General features: G+C 36.4%; 1 protein-coding gene across 1 annotated transcript in view; it reads left to right on the top strand.

Moving 5' to 3' along the window:
* Window positions 1-259: 259 nt before the first annotated feature.
* The window catches only part of LOC104537508 (transient receptor potential cation channel subfamily M member 3-like), a gene marked incomplete at both ends in the record, with an annotated part of 44,137 nt that continues 19,572 nt past the window's right edge, over window positions 260-24,824 (top strand). Inside the window, 5 exons of the mRNA XM_010180408.1 lie at window positions 260-339; window positions 1,019-1,223; window positions 8,590-8,803; window positions 11,761-11,885; window positions 20,393-20,564. Of these exons, the coding sequence (XP_010178710.1) occupies window positions 260-339; window positions 1,019-1,223; window positions 8,590-8,803; window positions 11,761-11,885; window positions 20,393-20,564 (796 nt within the window). The remainder of the gene's footprint in view (window positions 340-1,018; window positions 1,224-8,589; window positions 8,804-11,760; window positions 11,886-20,392; window positions 20,565-24,824) is intronic.

Below are 24,824 nucleotides of genomic sequence, written 5' to 3'. Positions count from 1 at the left end.
TTCCTGCTGTGAGACTAGATGACAGCATCAAGTCATCTGGCTGGTGATTATGGAAACAATCTAAAACCCTGTGTTGGATTTTTAGCTCTAGAAAGGAACCGTGGTTCTAATGGAACATGTTAATGTTGTTCAAAATGTTCACTGCATATACGCAAAGTCAGTGAAGTTTTGTTTTATGTTTGAGGTTTCTCTTCAGTTGTACTATGAATTGTGTTTAATAAAAAAACAGACCTCATGGCATTTCTTTTCTGTTTTTCAGGCACAGAAATCATGGATAGAAAGAGCATTTTACAAGAGGGAATGTGTTCATATCATACCCAGCACCAAAGACCCCCATAGGTAATTGCATGATACTTGTATGAAAAATGAAAGTCACTTACAGTAAAAAAAATATAGAGAGAGACCTGTACATATGTATTTCTATGAATATAAATAGTTTGTAAAGACTTACTTGATCAGAAGGTGATTGAATTACCTCTGGAGTGATGGGTTCCTATGGGCCCTATTTGTTTACATTTCAAAACTTATTTCATCAAAAAAAAGATAAATCAATGATGGATCAGCATCTATGTTTAATTTCCTTATCTTCTTAGTTAAATATTCAATGTCTTGAATATTTACCTAGATTGGATGCATAGCACGCAATACTGTCTAAAGAAAATAATTGCTATGAACTAACAATTTAAAATATGTGCTAGTCAATGCAAAAGCTGATTACGTGCCCTGATGTCATCTGAAAACAGTAGAAAATATTCTTTAACTTAATTTTGTACATATTTAGAACAAAGCATGATTTTATTGAAATATGGGAGAGTCTAAAATAAACAAGATCATAGAAAGAAAAGGTAATATCCATACTAAGTTGCTTCAACAACTAGAGGCTTCCAACAGCAGAAAATGGTCAGCAGAGTTGAAAAGTTTTTTTTTTCAAGATTTGTAGGCCATTTAAGATAGATAGTTTCCCTATTTGATTTATACATGCACATGACTCAAGTTTTCTGTTTGTGTAATGTCGTAGGTGTTGCTGTGGGCGTCTAATAGGTCAGCATGTTGGACTTACTCCAAGCATCTCCATTATTCAGAATGAGAAAAATGAAAGCAGGCTTACTCGCAATGACATCCAGTCAGAGAAGTGGTCCATCAGCAAGCACACACAGCTCAGCCCAACAGACGCTTTTGGAACCATTGAGTTCCAAGGAGGAGGCCACTCCAATAAAGCCATGGTAATTATGTTTTCCTCTTAAATAATACTGCTAGCTCAAAAAAGGCATTCACAAAGAATAAACAGCATTCATTCTTAACTTCATTTTTAGGTATCATTTAGTGTAATACCATACTATAGGTTTTTAGATATCTTGTACCAAAGAATTGGTGAACAAAATTAACTGTAAAAGCTGGAGTGCAGCGTAAGAGGGGCTACCTTTATGAAGACTGAAGACATGCTAATGTGCTGCTATCTTGATTTTCTTCCAATGGCTAATCATTCTTCTCTTTCTCAATAGCTTCAGAATCCAACTATGGTTTCCCATTGCTGTGTGTGTCTGCAAGGCTTACAAATTTGAAATGCAGCAAATTTATTTCAATATTCCTCCAGGCATATATTGGAGGATAAATCAGTTAGACATATTGGTTCATTTTTCAGTGAAATAAGAGGCCCAGTAAGTCTCTTAGCTAGGAACTGGAAAATCCCTATTATGCCACAGATTTCCTTGAATAAGTCACTTAATCATAATACAATACTACAAAGTATGCTAATCTGAAGGCATTGTTACACTATGTTGGAGAGATATTTCCAACACCCACACTAACCCGTGCATGTATTTCTTCTATGTGTATTACATGAATCTGGCTCTATCTGAACTTCAGAACTTAGGAGTCTGGGAATGACAGATGAGTGTGTACCTAGCACATTGTGGCCAAGACGCTGCTTTGAGCAGGAGCAAGGACAGAAGCAGAGCCCATGGGCCTGCTGCAGAATAACGTTCCCAGCAACCCAGTACCATCTTCTTTGCCTGAATTCTTCCCAACAGGTCTATCAGATCTGTCATGGTGCCAGGTGGATTAGAGACAATCAAGAGCTCAGTTACTATGCTAGCCAGAGCCAGATATTTGTCTCGAATATGTGGATACTGGAGATTGAATGATTACTTAAGTGGATGTTTCTGTTTGCCCAAATGGATGGCTTCTTTTCATAGAAACCAGGAAACTTTGTTGCACCAAGGAATAGGTAGTAAATTAAGTCAGTATCACAGACACCTTATCTTTAGTTGATAACCAATCACCTAAAAATCTGCAAGGCTATTGCTAAAGAGAGACTGATTTAGTAAATAACATTTGTTTAGTGTGAATAAATTGACACCTACCTCAGTACTGAAATGAACCAAACCATGCTGTTGGTATCTTCCCATGGATGGGGAACAAAACAGAATGCTTTACACCAAAACTGAGAAAAATTCAGAGATACAGTAAGCATCATACTATTAACCACATAAGGATACTTTGCATTAATTGTGTCTTTATGAGAAACGGTAATCACTAGAGCTTTTTGAGTGATATCCTTGAAGATAACTATAAAGTAATAAACTGCCCTGCCAAGAAAAAAAGTCTTGGGGTCTTAGGTAGCCAAAGAAACAATTAAGAGTTTATGGAAGCTGTTGATATCAATTTCTCTCGAGGATTTCTGGTCTTTGTTGGGATTGTGGTGTCCTGGCACATTGATATAGGAGAACAGGAGGTGCTCCAAGGTATATGCAGTATGGTCAAATGTACTTGAAGTGAAGCTGTGAAGGCAGAACTTGGAGTCAACATGAAGGAATGAAAAACCCTGTCACAGAGTGCAGTCAGGATTGAAACCATGAAGAATTTAGAAAAAAGGCAAAGGGGTTAAAAATCTGAGGGACCTAAATAACAAGTTAAAACTTAGGAATGAATACAGACAAAATATTTATTGATGGAAAAACTCTGGATTTATTTTGACAGTACTATAATCAGAAAGATAGTTGTATCTGCTATCTATTCATAGTTGTTAAACCCCACCCGAAACATGGAGATAACCAAATTCTTCATGAATTAAATAAATCTATAAAGGCTCCAGAAATTCAATCGTCCAACTGGTGGGAAAAGTGCTTCAAATTAAACAATTCACCAAATATCTCCTTAATGGATGTCCTGCTTGGTTACTACCAATCAGAAAAACATCTTTCATATGCGCAAAACACAGTTAAAGAGGTTTGCATAACCAGTAATTATGGGGTTTGTTTGTTTGTTTGTTTGTTTTAATATGGAAATAAAAGAGCTTTGTTGTACTGTGGTGTGTTCGTCACTGAAAACAATATGACAATTTCCTCATGGTCAGATTTCCAGCCTCAAACTTTATTTTAGGATAGATGATAGTCAAAGAGCTGCCAAACTAGATGTTGCAGTTTTATTAATAGAAAGAGTGAAACTCCTGTCTCTGATCTTACTGGGTACAAGATCTTTCCCATAATTAAAAAAAAAACAAACTTAAAAACTTTATATGAAAGCCAAGCATTTGTGCAGTCAAAGCAACCAACCAATTTTGCTAGTAGAAGAGGGGAAAACAAAAAAAAAAGCATTTAAATTATCTTGAAAAGTAAGTCTTGGAAAAAGGAACAAATACATAATAACCCTTGGAAGCATTATTGTTCAGACAATATATTTTCAAACCCAAAAGCAGAAAAGCTAGAACATCAACAGGAGCTGTGAGACAGAGAAAAGGGATAAAACATACTAAATGAACTAAATAGATGTGTAGACCACATCAATCTCATATTTTTTTTACAAGTGGCTTATCCCATTAATGTTTAAGAAACAGATTAAAAAGTTTTGCTGTTCACATTTACATTGGTTTTATGGCAGATTTTCAGTTTGACAACTGTAAAAAACATCTGAAAAGGATGTGGAGATACATAAACTTTATTAACAACTTTTGCAATAAATCAGTCAAATTAAAAAAACCAGGAAAATTAATAAAATGTGATCTGCTCGTTTTGGTTGGCTCCTAGTAGTTTTAGAAATAACATGGATGAGTTCATCTAACTATATACTGTGAACATATTACCCTAACTCTGAGAGCAATTATCAAACTAGTGTGGGCAATTGCATTCCAGTTATGAGCAATACTCTGAACGATTGCAAAATAGATTCTGGTCATTAGACGACCAGCTAAGGCAATCTTGCTGCAATGCGTTTTGCCCTGAACTTGTGGCCAAATCAAACCAATATTATTAATTTACTATCTGCCTTTCCACCCACCAAAAAAACCCTTAACATTCTTTCATTAATTGGTGTGGCTGGATTCCAAATCAACCTTTTTTATAGGACTGCTCTTTACAGGACTGAAATTTATTTGATCATGGTTTTTCAGGGTTAGGTGGAAAATGGCTGTTTGAAAAGCTTTAGTAAGTTAAATACATTCCTCCTAATTGAATGCATACCAATGATACATTTAATATGCACAATAGAAAGCATATGTTTGCAGCTGTAGAAGAAATAAAGTTTACTTCAGTGTTATAAGCTTAACCTTTCTTATGGTGCATGGAAACATCAAAGAATATCAGTAGAATTCCAGTGTACATAAACAGCTCCTTAGACAGACTTTCTAACATTCAGATACTCAAAACATTATACTTTATTAAGAATATGTGGAAATCAGCCACATAAAAGGTGTATTTCTGCTTTTAAAATATATTGAGTTTTATCACAATTATGTAAGAAGGATCTTAAAAACCATGAATGCTTTTTAGAGAAAAAAGATAATTCTATAACTTGCATAAACTATGAAAAAGGCAGCAAACTTTATTTTGTTATAGTAAATACATAAAGAACATTTACAGAATTTAAAAGATAGTGTCCTACATTGTGAAAAAGGAGAAATAACGCAGACCATTTAAATCAGTGAGCGTGCTTCCACTGACTATTTATTGGAACTTGGATGAGGCCTTAAGATGTTAAGAAGAATATTAACTTACAAGTAACCAGTCTTGTTTCAGTCTAAGTGACATATTTTCTGTTGAGTTCTGTAAGAATTAGATTAGACCTATTTTTTATGTGAAGATCACACTTTGAGGGACCCAGTCTTTAGCCTGAAGAATTGTCTGCAGTGGTGAAATCTCATTTAAGGTGGGTGAAATAGCCACCCAGTACCTGCATGCATCAAAGAGAAACAAAGGAGCAATGTTAGAGTGCAGGTAACAAAATGTTCTCTAAAGATATTTTCTTTGAAGAAATACAACAAAAATCTGTATCTTTCTATTTTATTCACTGAGGCTGTCATCTGCAGTCATTCACCATGTACTTCAATGACACAGCTGTGCTTGTGTAACAGATTAGTGATTACCACTTACCACTCAGGAACTTTGACTTTTGCCCTAGGGCATGGGAGTCCCACTTGCAAGCGTGTGGGCATTTCACTGATGCTTAGGGAATCACTTGATAAAAACGTGGAATGACTATTGGCATCAAATGGCACCCTTGCTGACAACTTCTGTACTAGTTTAGGGATCAAAGAGGCATGACAGCTTAAACTTGATGATTTATCACTCCACAGTGTTATGCTGATGTCAGTCAGGTTGGTCCATAGGTTTTGTGGTTTAAAAGTGTGCTTTTGCTTCCTATCTTGTCCTGATCTGCTGACACGTAACTGAAATCTTGCACCTATCTATACACCACTTTCATAAAAAAAGGAAATAAATAATTTGCCGTTAAAAGTTATAATTTCTACAGCTGACAGATACTCCAGACACGGAATTTCATGGTAACAAAGCAGTGGTTTTGTCTTAGATTTATAATTAAATTTTAAATCTGTCTCCAGAGGTTATAGCAAAAGAATTCAGGAATGGCAGAAACACTCATTAAGATTCTAAACAAAAGCTGAAAAGGCTGAATATTCTGCTACAAGATGGAAAGAACTGAAATTTTTAATATGGACAAAAATGGCCTTAAAAGTGTTTATTCATAATTTAACACATACTTTGAAAGTGATGACAAAAGAATTCTCTTGTACTTACTACTTAACATGTTAAGTAATGGCAAAAAGTAATACCAAGGTTACCAAATAAAAAATGGCCTCTGTAAGAGCAAGAAATTAATCTGATAGTTATAAAAATTGAGGTCTATACACAGAAAAAGAAACCATTATGTTTGGTGCCATTGCCCTTTCAAAAAACTTCTAAAACAGTAAAGCTTATCCATGATTATTTAAATTTTAATTTACATCAGAAAAACTTTCAGGTTTATTTTTGCTTATATTTCCTCTTTATAAAGTAAAATTAATTCTTATCATAAGTTTAGAGGGTTTTTGTCTGCAGTATAAAGAACAAGCAGTTGTTTATAATAAAAGATATCTACATTTCAAATAAATGTAAGAAAATACTGCTTCTAACTCTGCGGTTCACTGTGTAGATTTATATTTTTTTGAAATTCAGACGTCTTAGTGGATATGAAAATAATAGAGATTTTTGCCAATTAATGCATAAGCTTAAGAAGTTAGGGACATTGAGGTCACACATTCTGAGGTATAAAGCAATGCTAAAGAATCAAAAAAACAGTCACAGGTAATACACAGATGATGCCATTTTTGCCTTCATCTTGATATCATCCTGGACAACGCAGCGGCCTCTGTTTAAGCGTATTTGTATGGCCATAACTAATATGAATCCACTGTAATTATCTTCTTAAAACTCCCAGTCTGTATTCACCAAAACCAGAGTAAGGTACCAGTGATCCCAAAACATAATCTCCATAGTTTTACCAGCAGAGGTTTTATACAGGCCCTCTGAAGGATGTTGTCTATCTATTAATGCCTGCAGTGTCTGCCACAAAACATTGCCCTTTGCAACCTCAGCTCTTCCTAAGGGCAGAGCAAAGAGAAAAAGGGTCAGTTTCCTTACAACCTTTCTGGTGTGTTAAAACTTTGACAGCTCTGTAACCCTAATAAAAATTACTAGCTTCACCATCTGGTCAGTGGAATCAGGAACCACACAAGTTTTTGTCAACTCCCACACAGAAAATTAAATGTGTAACTACTGAGGATGCAGTTCATGTATATGTAAGCTCAAGATTACATTATGCTCTTGCCAGCCATGAATATTTTATGTTCTTTGTCCATTAGACATTATGAATTTTTCCTGGCTGCTGCAGAGAACATTACCAATCTGCTGGAGTGGATGTGCATTCCCAAGTTCTTGCTCAACTTTCAATTTGGCTGTGCCTCTGTCGCTTCCCTGTGACTATTTGCTCAAATGGGCTTCTGCTTCCAGAAATGTTAAAAATGCCTGTCTGCTGTGCAGCAACCCATCCTTGCAAAGAAACCTGTCTATTAGCGGTTTCTTATGGAAAACATCAAGTCTTTATTTCTTATTCAACGATCAACGTTACTAGCACAGGATTTACTGAAAAAGAAAACAAAACTTTTGGCAAGAAATACTGATTAGACATGTTAAAAAGGGACAAATTACTATATAATTTAAGTGGATATTATACTGCCTGGCATGTTACAATAAATATGTCAGAACTAGGACTTCCTCTAGCTGAAAGCAAAGGTAAATATATGATATCCCTGATGGTGGTGCTCACAGACCGTTCAGGGAAAAACTACTCAAAAAACGCTATATGTATTGGTTCAATCAGAAGTTTGGTAGATGAGTGTCTGTCTCTAACCTATTTTATGCAATTAAGAGGGTCCTTTCATATATTACCAGCTATAGAAAGGATTTTATCCTCTTACCATTTCTCCCAAGCAACTAGAATTTTAAAAAGTATCATCTGCCCTGTCATGGGCTTTGTGAAACTGTCATACATCTGCAACAGAAAGAGCTGGAGAAAGAGCCCTGGGAGAAAGGCTTGTCAGGAAGAGACAGATATGTGTGCAACAGAGTAGTGCTGTAGAAATTTTGAAGACAGTTGTTATCTTTGAGCACACACAGATAGGCATGATCTCCCTTGGGGCAAAATGCTGCAGATGTAGCACAGAAGAGCCAAGAACTGGAAATGCATAAATGTTTCTAAGCACTTTTAGGGTGCTCTGCCTTGTTAGGCAAATTCACAAATACATACATATCCATCTATAAGTCATAAGCTAGCATTCATTCATCTCAAAAGTACCTGTTTACTAGTCTTTCTCAGTTTAAATTTATGTGTGCTTGAATAACAGAGCTTGTTTCTGTTATCTCCTACCTTTTGAGAATTTGATTTTGTTAATTTCAAAATAAGATACAAGTGAATGCACTGTTGTGACAGGTTGTGACTGACTACATAGGCCATCTTTGGCAGACCACTTAAATTCTTGATCCAGTTTTGCATCCATAAATTAAAGACACTTATATTTTAAGCATTGCTAGGGTATTGATACAATTAATTACTTAATTTCTTTAAAAAAAAGAAAACTGTCCAGCCTCTGAATTGCAATTATTCCATTGTTCCCAGTTTCCTGAATTTTGAAAAATCATCAAGTTAGCAATTAGTGCCTTTGTCGTAAAAGTTGCCTTTAGTCAGTGGTCTGGTAGGCATAGATCGTATATATAAGAAAACAGTAAGTATAACCAATCTTTTTTTTCTCTGCTACTGCAGTATGTACGTGTGTCTTTTGACACAAAACCTGACCTTCTTCTGCATCTGATGACCAAAGAGTGGCAGCTTGAGCTCCCTAAACTTCTCATCTCTGTGCATGGGGGCCTTCAGAATTTTGAACTTCAGCCAAAACTCAAGCAAGTCTTTGGAAAAGGCCTCATTAAGGCTGCTATGACAACTGGAGCATGGATATTCACTGGAGGAGTAAACACAGGTAAAAGAAACATTGAAATGAAAGCATAGTGGCATTTAGGAGATTTCATCATAGAAAAAAATTCAGATTCGTGAGTTTAAGAAGCAACTCTATGTTTTATTTTATTAGTGTTGGCTGTACGATGTGCAAACAAGAAAATGTGAAGTTCATACCATCCTGGCATTTACCAGGGAATAAAAGGTTTGCTAAAGCATGAAAAGCACACAGGGGAGCTGAAAATAAAGCCTTCTGTGAGGCAATTATATTGGTATATTTTCAGTGAAGACTTTATAAGATCAACAGTAAGCTAAAGGGAGGGGCTACTAACCAAAAACTGAAGTCAAACTGTTATTAAAAAAAAAGGAAAATCTTTTCATACAGAAAACACCTTTATTTTAACTTACAAGATGATCTGAAGTATGAAAGTAAAAAAGGTTCTGTTTTGTAGATGTGTTTGAAAACTTTACTGTGAATAACATTTTTCTTTCTTGTAGACAGCTCAACCTAATTTTTTCTGTTACCACTACAGCAAAAGCAGTAACATTGTTATTTTTGTTCAAAATTAACAACATCTGTAACAAACCATATTGGTGTCCTAATGACACAAGGTAGCAGCTGGCCCAGCTGTTCTGGGAGACAGCATCTAGGTTTTGGGAATAAGCTGCGAAGTTAAAAATAGTTGGGCAATGGCTTCTCAGTTTCCCTCCCTAAAGGAGGCAGAAAGGAGACAACAGTCAAGGAGAGTCAAAGTGTTCTATTAGTGATAAAGGCAGAAAGTTTTGAGCTAGGACATGTACTTGTAAACTGTTATGTCATTCTCTATGCTGCAGTAACAAAGCTGTAATTTATTGCTTTAGTAGTCTCACAGAGTATATCCTCTTACTGTCTGTGGAAAACTTTGTAATCACTCCATCATGTATTAATTCAGTGCATTGAGGATCAACTCCTACATATTTGAATATGAACGTTTAATAGGAGTCTTGAGCCTTTTAATTTCCAGAGCTCATCAAATTTAAAACAGTATTCAGTTTTATCACAATAGCAATACAAATAGCAAAGAAGAGGCATAGCTTCTGGAGTGTTGATACATAAATAGACAGACTCAAATGTATGTATGCACTATTCCCCACATCTCTACAGAACAAGGAATAAAATCAGATTAAATGTTGATCTGTGTACTGTGGTGGTAATAATTATGTAAGTTGCCACATACTCTTGTAGTGACGATGACATAGACAGATAAAAATTTTAGGTTAAAACCACATTAGAAAACTGTAGATATTGGACACTCATTGCAGTGGATTACCACAGGACTGTAGAAATCAAACTACAGAATTTTTTTTTTAAACAAGGACTGTCTATAACATATGCATTTGGCAAATGCACGACTGCTTCATACCATTTTTCAAATCATCATAGTTGCAAATGCCAAAACACTAGAGATTATCCAGGAAAGTCTACATAATTAACTGTTGAAAAAGATTTCTTCTTCTTAAATGAAAAACCACCTAGACAAAACAATGAAGTTCATGTTGCTGTGTGTTATTTTAAAAACATGTAATTCCAGAAGCAGTTCTACATTATCAGTTACTTCTAATTGCTGGTTTTGATTTCTGGAGCAAAGCAGTAGATAGCTCTGGGACTAGGTTTTCAAACTGTGTAGGGGAAAACAAAGGGTTTTATCTCTATGTGAAAGTGTACAAATCAAGACTCTCTGAGTACATTCTGTTCCATTTAATGATGACTTTTAAAATCAGATTTCTTTTAAGGAAAAGTATAATTGAAAAACCCTGAAATGCTGCTGTTGGACTGAGAATCAATTATGTGACCAGCATGGTGCATACCTGGCTATAACCGTGACTGTTAAATGACTTAAACAAGTTGTTCTGAATATTCGCATCATGCTGAAAGTTGATTATTCTAAATAGTAGAACTTTTTGCAGCCTGGACAGATTTTCTGCTTTGAATCCTTTCAGTTGTTGGATCATAGCTGAAGTTATAGCTGATCACAGGTACAGGGCTTTTCTTTTTCCTTTTCCACCACAGGAAGCAAATTAAGACTCCAGGACTCAGATGATTTGTTAGGTTGTGGGGGTTTTGTTACATGGTTCATTTTTGTTGTAGAAAAACTGTGTTTACATCTGTTATGTAACTGTTGTAATTCCAATCCAGTCATTTTGAAATTGTGGAATCTGAACAAGAAGCAAACACAGAAACTGAGTAACAGATAATATCCACAGCAAATCCACAGGTCTGCCTCAGTGCAGCCACATCACTAAAATAGTTATTGATACACAGGTAAAAAAAATACTTTGTGGAAAGGAAGTAGGAATGACACTTTTCTTCTGCACTGAGATAGTACTGAAACACTGAAAAAGCTGGCCTAAAGCATGCAAGGAGTGATTTCAGAAAGCACTTGGAAGAGAGCTGGGGAGTACTCATTCTCTCTGTACTAATTTCTGTTTTCTCACTGATCCCTAGCAGGGGTTCTGATGGAAGATATCTCAGGTGACTGTGTTTGGAAAGAATGGTAGAATAGCTCACCACAGAGTAGTGTAATGATGTTTTCACATTTCTATCCTTTATTCAGACAGAAGTGAACATTTGTGTGCAAGCTATATTTTGGGGGGGGTTGAGGGACTTAATTCCTGTGCATCTTTCTATGCTTGGGAACGATACAAGTGCTTGCATGCACAGATGTTTGTGAACAGAAGTGCAGAGAAACAAATTACAGCCAACTGTCAGCTTTTCCATTCTTATTTCTAGAGTGGTGTAATTTTTTTTCTTGATAGTTCATTTAACATATTTCAGATTAGATAAAAAGGACTGTAATAATAATAAGAATATATTTGTAGCTTTACTTAATTGTAAGTATATGCACAGGTGTTTCATGAAAAAGAATTCTGTACTAAATCCATACTGTAATGAACAAAAAGGACTTAATTATGAATTTCTATTTTATGCTCTTTCTTTCCCAGGAGTCATTCGGCATGTTGGAGATGCACTGAAAGATCATGCCTCAAAATCTCGAGGGAAGATCTGCACTATCGGTATAGCTCCATGGGGGATTGTGGAAAATCAAGAGGATCTGATTGGCAAAGATGTAAGCCCTATATGGACATAGTTCACCTCCAGTATATATAAATATTCTGGTTATTTTTCCTTTCCTCTCCATCCCTCATTTAGCAATTCCTCATAGAATTCATGTTTGCAGGAAAAGATCAATACAAACACAGGTTTACCATTGTGATTGATAATGGCTTTGACATGGCAACAATAGAAATTCCTGCACTTTTCTTTAAAAATAAATTATAAAGAAATTTCATTGAAAGCTATTCCTGAAAATAAGTTTTATCCTTAGAACACTATGAACCCTAAAAAGTGCCTAAGAAACACTGATTGCAAAGCTTGAAGTCTGATTTGTTTTGAAACAATATTACGATGCAGACTATCCCCCTTACAATATATGTCCAATGCATTTTTATTACTGCAACTGTGAAGAATTATAAAATGTATTGGACATGAGATCAGACCTCTAAGAATCATTACTTCAGTCACCTCCTGAAGGGCAGAGCTGGTGTTTCTTGTACTCTTTCACATCATTCTTCTATTTTAAACATATACTGTCACTCACAAAGATAAGCCCTCTTGATTTTAAATACATGAATAGTTTACTTACACTGGTTATATGTTGTCTGAAGCTCTTCTGAGCCCTTTTCTTTCTTTTTTTCTCATCTCCTGTTCATTCCCAAGCAATCTGCCTGAGAATCAGTGGCTAATTGAGAGCAGAGAAGAGACATAGTCTTCATTCTGCATAATGAATATTTTTCTTGTCTACATTACTCTAAACCATTCTTCTCTGTATGTTTGTCTATTAGCAAGTTTGGGATGGGAAGAAGATTCAATTATCAGCTAGGTCAGAAGGAATTACAAGGAGTATGAAGAAATTAATCAAACTGGAATTCATTGCAATTCACTGTTAAAGTATAGTCCTTAGGGGGAATTGTATTAGCATGGGTTTTTGTACTCTAATGCCACCAGTACTTGTACCATAGAGTTGCCAGTATATACAAAGAAGCAGGATAGGACTCCACAACAGTAATTCTGAGTCACTAATGAACTCTTCTGAGTTGCAGCATGAAAGGTAACTAGCAGAAATAGCTAATCACAAAGATGGGGTGCGTCTTGTTAAAGTGTAATGTACACATCAATTTCAAATAAGCAGTCTTTACTGACTAGGCGTGGAGTTCTGGAAGCATTGCAGGAAGAAAGAAGGCAAGAAAGGACACCAAATTAGTTGTGAATTCTGGGACACTGTTAATCTTCCATTAGTTACATCTACCTGTTGGAAAGCTACCTACCTCAGCTAGGTGTTCCCAGCTAGTGTTCCCAGCTAGTCACTATCTGTTAAAGGGGCTCTGGAGCCTTCTTTCACAGAAAGAGCTGAAGAAAGAAGTTGGTTTTGACTTCTGCTTCCTTTAAGAGGCTTTTTCCTCTGAATATCCTACCAATTTAACAGAAAACCAATGAGTTATATACTATTTTTTTAAAGCTTTCTGGTAAACCAAAAAAGGTTAATACTTAGTTTGATGATCAGACAGAAAGTGATATAATTTTAAAAAACAGTATAGAAACAAAATGGTAAAGTCTTATGTTAATGCAGCCACAATTTTATCAGTAGGATTACCATTACAGTGTCATCACAAAAATAGTTCCAAAATGTATTTGTGATAGAAAAAAATGAAACTTTTGCTCCAAACCTCCTGGCCCCTAATATTATCATATAATGACTGATCAATGGCATGATGAAACACTGAAGCATTTCTGGTTTTATCCATCTCTAAACCACATGTAATGTGATATTGCTTTAAGCTTACTGATATTGAATTTCATCTTCCATTTTATTGCTTAGTCAGGCTGCTTTATGAAGACTTTCTTTAGCTCTTGATCATCCACTGAAATATCTGTTAGCTTTTCACACTCTTATTAACCTCAAATCCCTTACAACTGTGTTGATCAGAACATGACCCAGCTTGAGGTAGGCCACTTATGTCACTAAATCTTCTTAGTAACACTTAGTTTTTGCAAAAATTAACTTTTCCTTCTTATTGTTTTCTCTCCCTTCCCCCCAGTTAACCCCAATTACTAATCCCTCAAAGGACTTTCCTCCTTATCCAATGTGTGCAGTTTCTTTAGAAGCATTTGTTGAGGAATCTTTTTGAAAGCTCTTTGAAAATCAAAGTGTACTATATTGACTGGCTCATTAGAGGTGAATGCTGTGAAATGAACCAAAAAGGAGGAATATAAATAGCACTGTAAGCATGTAAAATGAATCCTCATTAAGCAAGAAACAAAGGCCATAAAGGATTATGCAGGTGGAGAGGGAAAGTCAACCAATAATAAAAGATCTGTAGAACTTTGGCATCAATGTGGCTTTATGCTTGTATGCAGTTAAATTATGATCAGAACTGAAGAGGTGTCAAGACATACCCTTCCAGTGTCAGCTCCAGTGCTTGTTTCCTCCCTGTGCCTTGTGGCAAGTCAGGTGTGCTCAGCAGAGCTGCGTCTCTACTAATGCTCCACCTCTTGCCTGACCTGTATTGATCTTGAAGTCATAGCTGAGGGGCTTTATTACACTTACCAGTCCATCTAAATCAGTGAGTTCTTGGGAATCCCAAGGGCTTTCCTCAGATCCATAAAAAGCACGGTCCAAGTTAAGCAAAATATTACTGTTGTTTGCTATTTGTTATATTGTGATGGTGGAGGATCCCTAAAGATATTTCTCTTACTCGAGTACTGTAAAAGCAATATAGCAGAAAATGACATCCCTCTTAAAACACTTAGATGCTAATTTAAAATCAAAGCACACAAGGAAAAGGTAGTCAGTTGCCTTATTTCCAATTTTCTGATAGAAGAACTGAGAAAGTAAAGTGGCTTGCTGAGTCTTGTAGAAAACTTAGGTTACAAGCAGATTTCTTCCTACATACAGAGCCAATCTTCCTTTTAAAAGTGTGTACTTTATGAGTCTTCGTAGCATGCACATCTTTCCTTTCAGTCTGTTCAGTCTTTGTTTTAGTTTAATTCCTAGTCACCTCAGTAGGAACAGTACCTGGCTTACAAAGAGATTATTGATTTTAGTACTTTCCTTTTGCTGAATGAAATAATTCTAAGAAGTCTCATTTTTACTCCAGAGAAGCTCATATTTGAGACTTAAATAAAAATATGCTTTCATTGTGTGACTCAGCAAAACAGACATTTCCAGCATACTGTGATATGTCATTGATTAGTCAAGATGCTGTATATTAGCTACTAACTTAAATAGAATTCATTTTTTTACTAATTAAAGTTTTAAGGGAAAAAAACACAAAACAAAACAAAAGCAAAAACAACAACAACAACAAACCAAACAAACAAACAGAACACCAAACTTTTCCTTACTGAACTACTTGGAAAAAAAATTGAGCTTCTGTGCTGTTATGCTGAATCACTGCAAAACCCACGACACCCCCACTTCCATGCCTGCTGTAAGAATCCTTCCATACGTGGATCCAGAAGGTTGACATAAGGAGAAATTTATAAATTCTCTTCAAATTTCTTGGCTTTTATTTGTCTCTCTTAAAGTATGGCCACGGATTATAGAGTGTTTCTTTCCCTGTATTACTTCATTGATCTTTTGTTTACGTTCAACAAATAGAGTGGCAAAACTGAAGCTCAGCATAAACTTCAGAAAAAGTAGAATACTTATTAGTTTTAAGAAAGTCTTTAGCTAGTAAAAAGGGAGCAGTAGTGTTCGGCTTTTATCATTTAGTGCAGCAGAACAGATAACCCAAAATAATTACCTACTCAGCAGACTTGTGCAGTGATATATATGCAAGAAATATATACATATATACATATATATAAAAAAATGCTGGGAGCACAATCATTCCCAATTGTAGATGTTCTTGGTGGACTTTGCTAAAAATGTTCTTTTGTACTGCTCAGGATATTCAGAAAAAAATTAATAAAACTCAAGCAATGTGAAAACTGATACTTAAAACCTACTCTACTATACAGCTGAAATCATAAAAATAAGAAGCAAATATTGTCACTTTTTATATAAAAGCTAAATTTATATTGGACTAAAAATAAGGTGAATCCAAACATCCTTAGATAAAACTTTTGTTTAAAAATGAAACCTGACTTTCTCGATCTGTTTTTAGATAATGCTTCTGATTTACTAAAGACTGCATTTCAGAATAACCAGTTTTATGTTAGTGCAGTTACTGAATTTTATAGCTATAACGGGAGATAAGAACATGTCATCAGCAATGTATTCTCTGGGATGTTCAAATGGTACTCAGAGCAGTACTCTGCAGTCTTGCTCTACTTGCTTAGTTATATCTTCAGCTTTTTCCAGTTTTGATTTGGATGGTGAAGTAGGGAGGAAATTTAAAATTGGAAGATTGTATGAAGAGGGCAGGGTCAAAACAGAGAAGTTAGAAGTCAGCCTGTCTGACTAGCAGGTGCTAGAATGATCTTCTGAAAATCCCTGTATAGTAACAGGCTAGACAACTTCTTCAGGAACAGTGGGGACCTTCCATGTTGTAATGTTTCAGCAGGTAATTATTAATAATTAACAACTCGATTGTATCATAACTCAATGCTGCTTCAGAAAGAATTTAGTAACAGGACAGATATATGACCTTGGGAATCTCACTGGGCACAAGTGAGACCAATGTCTAGTTATAAAACAAGTAAAGGAAGTAAGAGCAAACACAAGGTAAGGAAAACATAACTAATGAGGAAAACTTAAAGCACAAAGAACTTAAATGGTTTGCTGTATGTTACAGCTGAACTAACTGAGAAAGGCTTATTTTCATCAACACACCAAGTCCTGCCTACTCCCTTCTCCCCAGTCCCACCTATAAATGCTTCATTAAAAAGGACTGGACTCTGCCAGTACCAAGTCCCCTTCATTTTTGGAATACCACCTACCACCTTGAGATTACCAAAGGTTATCCTTCGAGAAAGATGTTATTCTTTAAGAATGAATTGAATTGCCTGGGAGGGGGAGGGGAGAGATTACAAATAACCATAAAGAGTTCACAAGTTTGTTTCACTGTAACTTTTATCCAGTGTCAAAGTATCAGAGCCCCGTTGCAGGCCAGTCAGGAGATAATTACTCTAAGGAAAGGTGTAAGGAAAAAAGATTCAGCTCTCTCATTCCAAACTACAAGGTGGGAAGCATGCCTGTGGTGGAGCTGGGGACTGGCATATTTGTAGCATATATGAAGAATTTGGACCATGGTGCTTCCAGGATCATCTGAATTAAACCAGGAACTGTTCTATTCCCTGGTGTACCCCATAAGAGTAAGGCTGCAAAGAAGGCTTAATTTGAACAACAACCACTACTTTCTGAGAAGCAAAGCACACATCTCTTTCCTCTGCTACTCTGAACACACTAAGTTAGTTGTAAATTCTTTGCCTTCCCCTAGGCTGCTTGGATTCATATGCTGGATTGCATGGCACATGCAAACTCATTGTCCCTGCGATTTTTCAAGTGCGATTCCTTTGATGTGTGTCATGTGCCCACGGGGAATGTAAACAATAAAACAGTGTTTTTAATTCAAGCTTACTGCCACCTCAGTGTGAAAAGACAACTGCTGAGGTTAGCCCAGTTCCTCGCCTTTTGACAGAATGCCCTTGGCCCATGCAGTATGAGTACTGCTTCACAGCATGGCTGCTGTCACATTCATTAACCTATATTTAAAGGGGTTGTCTTGAGCATAAATGCTTCCTTTCAACTCTGCAGAGAAATATGCCTGAGGACATTATTCCCCTCTTTTCAATGCAGAAAGAGGATGAGAAGACATTAAAGTCAAAGTTTCCCCAACCTTTTAACTTGCCTGTAAAATGTATGGGATTGAAAACAGCAAAGGAATGGGAACTGCAAGCGTGAGAAATTGAAAATCTGCTGAGTGTTGTGGAAAAGCAATTGACTTCAAGGAAATAGCCTTAAAGCCTAGGATTTTCTTGCCTTCCAGAATATTTTTCTTATCATTTAATCAGGAAAAAGAGTCTGACAGTGTGGTCTGCAACATCTAATATTTTTTTTAAAGTATTCCAGCCATTGAACTATTCACAGCATGAAGAGTTCAATTGAAAAAAATTGTATTCTCATTTTTACATCTACAAAATTTATTCATAATATTATTCACTTGTAGCTAAACAGTAGACAGAACCAAAGCATAGCTTTCTAATCTGCACCACAGAATCATGACTAAGCCAGCGTGTGGAGTCTTTGGTGGTGTACTTCAGTAGAACTGCAGATCAAGCTGCCACCATTGGAAAGTTTTGAGCTGTGACTTGTGGGAACAAACCACAAGTTGTTGGCAGAATTGGATGTACAGCAGCTTGTAGTCACACAATGAACAGGCAACTTAAGTGATTCCTCTTCTATCAGATCTTGCTGGACTGTGCCCTCTATATGTTGAGAGATAGAGCAGGTATCGGTTTAAAATACCTGTAACTATTGTAGTTTGATTTTATATGATTCTTAGGCTTATAAGAAAGAACCTTCTTTTTCTTTCTGTCTGTGGCATTGGACACAGGGTTTCTCTGTCTTTAGAAGCTAGTTAATGAACATGTTCCGTCAGCATATTGATATTTGTTAAGCTACATGTTCCTGTAGAATAAATGGTTTATGAGTGGAGCACCAAAAGAAATAGCATAAAAGAAACTTGAGCCAAAGCTATCACCTGTTCTCACAGTGGAGTGCACTGCCTTGTTGTTGGCCAGCTGCCCTCTTGGTCATCTCAGACCTGTTTCCTCCCTTTTGGAGGATGAACAGCTTAGAGATCTTCCTCTGTGTGGCAGTTTAGAACAGCGAAAGAAGTCAGTGAGTTTTCCCTTGCCATCCAAATGCTGACCAATTTGTTGCAAGCATTCACAAATGAAAATAATAGAGATAGATATATCTGACCAAAGAATTAGAATTAGAAGGACAATGAAGCTGGTGAGGGGTCTGGAGAACAAGCTTTATGAGGAGCAGCTGAGGGAACTGGGGTTGTTTAGTCTGGATTAGAGGAGACTGAAGGGAAGGACACCTTATTGCTCTCTACGACTACCTGAAAGGAGGTATCGATGCGGGGGTTGGTCTCTTTTTGCAATTAACAAATGATAGGATAAGAGGAAACAACCTCAAGTTGTGCCAGGGGGAGGTTAGATTGGATATTAGGAAAAATTTCTTTACTGACAGAGTGGTTGAACACTGGAACAGGCTGGAGGAGTTCAGAAAATGTGTAGATGTAGCACTTCAGGACATGGTTTAGCGGACATGGGCATGCTGGGTTGACAGTTGGACTTGATGATCTTAGAGATCTCTTCCAACTTTAATGATTCTATGATTCTGTGAATTACTAATGCATATTATTTGTAAAGATTTGTGTCTCAATTAGAGAGCTCTTTAGAGTAACAAAAAAGGAGAGCAGCTTAGGAAGAAACCTATGTTAATATATTTCTGTGTGCAAGCATATTTGTCAAAACACGACTGTACATTTTTATGCGTTAATAAGCACAAAATTCTGTTAGATTTGCAAAATGAACAATGCTGGAGCTGTGAAGAAAATTCCTTGCAGATGGAGTATAGCCCATCTGGGTTTTGTAACAAGTCACTGCAGCATTTCTTCAGCTAGAACTTAATGTTACAAATTTTCAGGAGTTTTGTCTTTCCAAAAAGACAAGACATATGTAAACAATGCAGGGAACAATATTTCTAGCACATATCTTTGAAAGATCACCCAGGATCTCTTGACACCACACCTTTTTTTTTGCCACATCAATGCAGTCTTACTTATGTCACTGGAGACCCACCGAAGTAGCTGACAGCCAAATGTGGCCCAATACTATTATCTGGTATGCCTGGCGGCTATGAGTGGGATATCTCTGCAACAATTTACTCTGTCTGCAGAAGAGTTTCTCCAGATGAAGACTGGTAAACTCCTCATTGAAGGAAGTCTTTCTAAAGCTGTTGAGAACACAAGCAACTGCCTTTGTACTATGCTAAGAATGGGCCAATAGTTTTTTCCAAGGAATTGAAAATCTGGTGTAATATCATGTGTACACCTCTCAAAAAGTGGAACTCACCTGTACTGAGGTGACTGGTGGCTGGTGACTGGTCGCTCTGGATGGGTTCTGTGAAAGAAGAATCAAAGATTTTAGTTGGATGAGGTAAGGATTTATGGCAGCACTATTGAAAGACAACAGCAGACAGAGTTTACCGTGTGTGTGTGTGTGTGTGTGTAATGACACAGACCTTTGAAGGACTGATCATTAGCTGGACTTAACACTGAAACAGTGACCCCTGATACTATTGAAACAGATTAGCATGGAAAACCCTTTAAGCAGTGTCTGTGTCTAAAGGGGCAGTGTTAACAAGAGGTGGCCACACTGGTTTGAGTGCTAGGGTTATTTTTTACTTTACAAATAGAAGACAGCAGTGCTTGAGTGCAGTACTTCATACCATTTTGATTTTTTTTTCCTTTTGTGTCATCTTGTCATCTGGTAATTTATAATTTATGTAGTTCAGAGGGTTTAGTACCTTTCTTTTCCTCTGTCTCTAAAATGCAGGTGGTCCGACCATACCAGACGATGTCCAATCCAATGAGTAAATTGACAGTGCTCAACAGTATGCATTCTCATTTTATTCTGGCTGACAATGGCACTACTGGTAAATATGGAGCAGAAGTGAAACTTCGTAGACAGCTGGAAAAGCACATTTCACTTCAGAAGATAAATACAAGTGAGTAACCATTTGTTTGTTTGTTTTATAATTGCAATTATATCGAAGACACTAGGAGTTTACATAGGCAATAAGGTCTGTGTATTTTGGGGAGTATTTCTACTGTCTAAAATTAGGAGTATGAGCTAATAAAAGCAAATAATGGTCAACAAAGATAATAAAATTTTATTTTAGAGTGTTGTGGGTAAGGGTACAGCACGAATAGCTGAATTTGTTTCTGATAAGTTTCAAACAATATTTGTCAAGGTTCTTCAGGTTCAACTTAGGTTTTTGGTGCCCTCACCTTAAAATGGTGTACAGTTCCAGTCCCCTTCATTTTGTAAAGAATACAGTGGTATTAGTAAAGACAGTGCAAAGGGTGACAGAAAGTAAGAGAGAGCTTTTTATGATAAAGACTTCGCAGTTCGGAAGAGAGATACCTGAGGTATGTAGAAGTACATAAAATTCTGCATGGTTGGAGGGGAAATGACTGGACAACTCAAGCAGTCCCAGAGCCATTGATATTTGGAAGCAGAGAGTATTCCACAGAAGTGTTACTATGTGATTGGACTATGTTTATTAGTTTTTCCTAGACAGCTGCCATTACCCACAGCCAGAGGCAGAATATGAGGTTTTATGGTCCTTTCACCTCATCTTTTACAATTGTGATGATACATTACACATCATGATCAGACTGAAGCCCCAGGTTTTCTCTCATATAGTTCTTTTTTCTTTTATAATCATGTATCACTTTTTACTACATAAAACAAAAAGTTAATATTCACCTGAGTAAGCACTTCTGCTTGGATAAAAGATGATGCCTCAGTATTAGTAGTATTATTTCTGTAGTGTACAGATGCTTAATTTAGATCGGAAGTTAATTTCTTTCTATATATTTTGGATTTTTTATTTTTGCTTCTGTTTACAATCATTTAGTTTGTAGAAACATATTGCTATCAAAAGGAAAAAGGATCAGCTCTAGGAATTGAACCATAGGCCTTTGGATGTTAGTCAGGCAGGATTTTTTTTGTAGTCACAGAAGCAAACCTCAATGTTGTACCTGCATAAGCTACCTTTAGGAATAAAAATAGAGTTCATTTTGTCAAAAATTATTGTATGCACAGCCTTTCTGCTGATAACTCTCTGTAAACATGCAATATTAAGACCAGCAACAGTGAAAGGTTTTGTGATACAGGCACTTGAAACTGGAATGAGACTAGGAAACACATTCAGACTCTCAGGCATCAGACGATAGTGAATTACAGGAAGGCCCAATGGGGGTAACATAAACTAGCATGTTGGTCATGCTTGATAAAGCTTTCTGTATGATGAGTATAGTCTGTGCTTAAATTAAAATGGCCTGCTGGTTATAATCATCATTAAGGTTGAAAGAGACCTCGGATCATCAAGACAAACCATCCACCCAACACCACCATGCCCACTAAGCTGTGTCCTGAGTTTATACCTTTCAACACCACTGCATGAACTACACACGCTACAGGGTTATTCTTTTTATGATGTCAGAATATATATTGCTTTTTCTCAGATGGCAATGTGTAAGTATGCACAAATGTGTGTGCATCCTAAGAGGTGAATGTCTATGCATTTCCTTAGCAGATGGAGGTAGTATGATCTAATTCTAGGTTGACCAGCAACAAAAATTCACAGTTGAAAATGGCATATATGATGTAGCCAAATTGTAGAAAACTGTGCCATAAATAATAATTATTTTGGGGATGGTTATAAGAACAATGTGAACTTTTGCAGTTTACAGCACAATATTGAGTTGGGGAAAATTTTTTGCTAAAAGATAGATCTCTTTAGGGAGTTTTAACTTAGTTCAGCTTTGGACAAGAGGTTTTCTGTTGAAAAGGGATTGATGGATGAACTTCCAAACTGTTGTGTTTCAAGACAAATGCTTGCCTGAACTTCTTAAACATACAAAAAATGAAGGATTTCTTATCTCTGGTTTGTCTTTGCAGTCTAGCCCCCACCACTGCCCCCTCAGGAAGATGTATCTTCCTTTTTTTTCCCCTTTTCTCTGAGACAGACTCTCTATCATTTAACGTCTCTCTCTTAAATCTCTCTCTTTTATAAATATAAAAACACTTGGGTCTCACAACACTTTTTCAAAATAGAAATGTCAGAATACTATCAAAAAGGAAGGTTGCTGGTAAGATTTGTATATCTTGGTCCAGTGACATCCAGAATGTTTCTGCCATGTTTTGTTTTCCTCTTTTTTAAAAGGTGACTGAGTCCTGCCCAGCCTTTAGTTAACAGAGAGATGACCATATGGATGAGAGAAGGACCACCTGCCCTGTTGGGTCAGCCAAACAGATGGCCACTTTCTGATGCCTTTCCTTAGTCTCATTCATAGCAGAACAATGGAGACCCTCCTGTGCTTGCAGGGGCACTGCTGCAAAGGGATCTTCATCCAAACGGCAGTGTGTTCAGCCATGCATGTGCTTACTTGCCATTTTGCAGTAGTAAGCATGTGGAGTGGTGGAAAGCACTGACAGCATCAGACTTTTTTTTGCTGGAGGGTCAGGAAAAGGTACAATTTTTAGTTAATCACCAAACAAAAGAACAGAGTGCTAGAAAACAGAGCAGATTTAGGAACTAATAAGCAGTTAGTAATCCTTTTATTTCTCAGCCTGTGCCTGGACAATAGTGCTGAAAGTAGATTTTATTCTTATTTTTAAGCCTGCCTGACTTTTATATTCTAGTCTTGTCATTTCTTCTTATTTACTTTATTTTGCTTCAACTGTATCTTTCTCTAGTGAAGTGATAGCTCTCCTGAATGTTTGGGATCATACACTATTCACAAAGGGAAACTTCAAGCTTGTGCTCACCTATTACAGACACATAAAATGATATTCCCTTCAAATAGATTATTACAGTGGCAGTCTCTTTTACAAAACTGAAGATTAAATCTGAATTTTAAGTATGCCAGATAACTCTGAAAGACTCAGCTGTTTTTCTTGCTAATACAGCATCACTCTGAGTCATTCAGCAGTATCTGATTTCCTGAATGAAATAATAAAAAGCTTGCCTTATGCCCTCTATGAACAGTAGAGAAAAGATTTCATTGAATGATGTTTCCAGTCTACCTTTTTAGCTTTTACCACTTCCATAGTTCTTATTTTGTCAACAGCAAATATACTGGAATTAAAAAATGCTTTCCCAGAAAGCGGAGGCATTTGTCGGTCAGTCTTTAGGTTCAGGTCAGAGTAACTCAGTTGTGCTTTTAGCTAGAGGTCAATTTGATGCTTCAGTGCTCAGAGCAGGTCTTTCTTATTTTCACAAGTGAAGACTATTTTAACACAGCCCAGCAACTATCTCTTGTGGTGAGCAACAAGTTGTCTCAAACTCATGAAGTTTCAAAATGCATCATTTTGTAGTGACAAATGTTGAAAGTAAAATGAACTTTTCTAAAACTGTTTCAAGAACAAAAGGAAATATTGAAGGCAATCTGATAAAAAATGTTTCTGGTTTCCAATACATAAAAACATTGGAGTCCTGGACTTTTTGCAGGAATCTAATGGCACATTTAGGTCTCATTTATCACATTTAGATAAGTTCCGCTCATCTACAGTATTCCTTGGTTAAAGTAATTCTAAAGTCTTACATTTCCACACTCAATTTTATTCAGAAGAAATAGGGATCAGCATATTCTCTAAAATCTTGAGAATTTACTTGCTTTTCTAGAATCCCATACACAATACATTTCTTCCCCCTCCTGATGCCTGGGAAGTCTTCTGCCCATTGTAGTTTTTTCATCCCCTTTGCAGCTGATGTTCCCAAATCTGCATATTTACACCTTCTTTCCAATAAGTCACAATAGTGCAAAGAAATGTTTTGAAAGAAACTTCAAAATAAAAGAGGTAGAACAGTTTTCACCAGAAAACTGGTATTGGCATTGGATTAGAAAGTGATGAATATCTTATGATCCCCCAAGCTATGAAAGTGTAGCTAGTCTTTTTTTTTTTCACATCCTATGAAAATACTAGTGGCCAGTACAGAAGGAGAACCTAATATTATCACCAAACAGAGAAAGGAAAGAAATTAAGCGTCTAATTACTAGAGATGACCTATTGCAAATTATCAAATTATTACATTCCTAGACACTAACAAAGGATTTCTTTGAAGTGTGACAAAATGGCCCAGACATTTGCTAAGATGTACATTAAATGCAGCACATTGCTGAGTAACACAACAGGTACATCAGTTTTCTGCAACCAGAAACACAAAATAAATCTGTCTACAAAATCTGCGTTGGAA

Source organism: Mesitornis unicolor, unplaced genomic scaffold (assembly GCF_000695765.1).
Source record: "Mesitornis unicolor isolate BGI_N332 unplaced genomic scaffold, ASM69576v1 scaffold7683, whole genome shotgun sequence".
In the NCBI taxonomy this organism is placed as follows: Eukaryota; Metazoa; Chordata; class Aves; order Mesitornithiformes; family Mesitornithidae; genus Mesitornis; species Mesitornis unicolor.
This window is presented reverse-complemented; position numbering and strand designations above follow the sequence as displayed.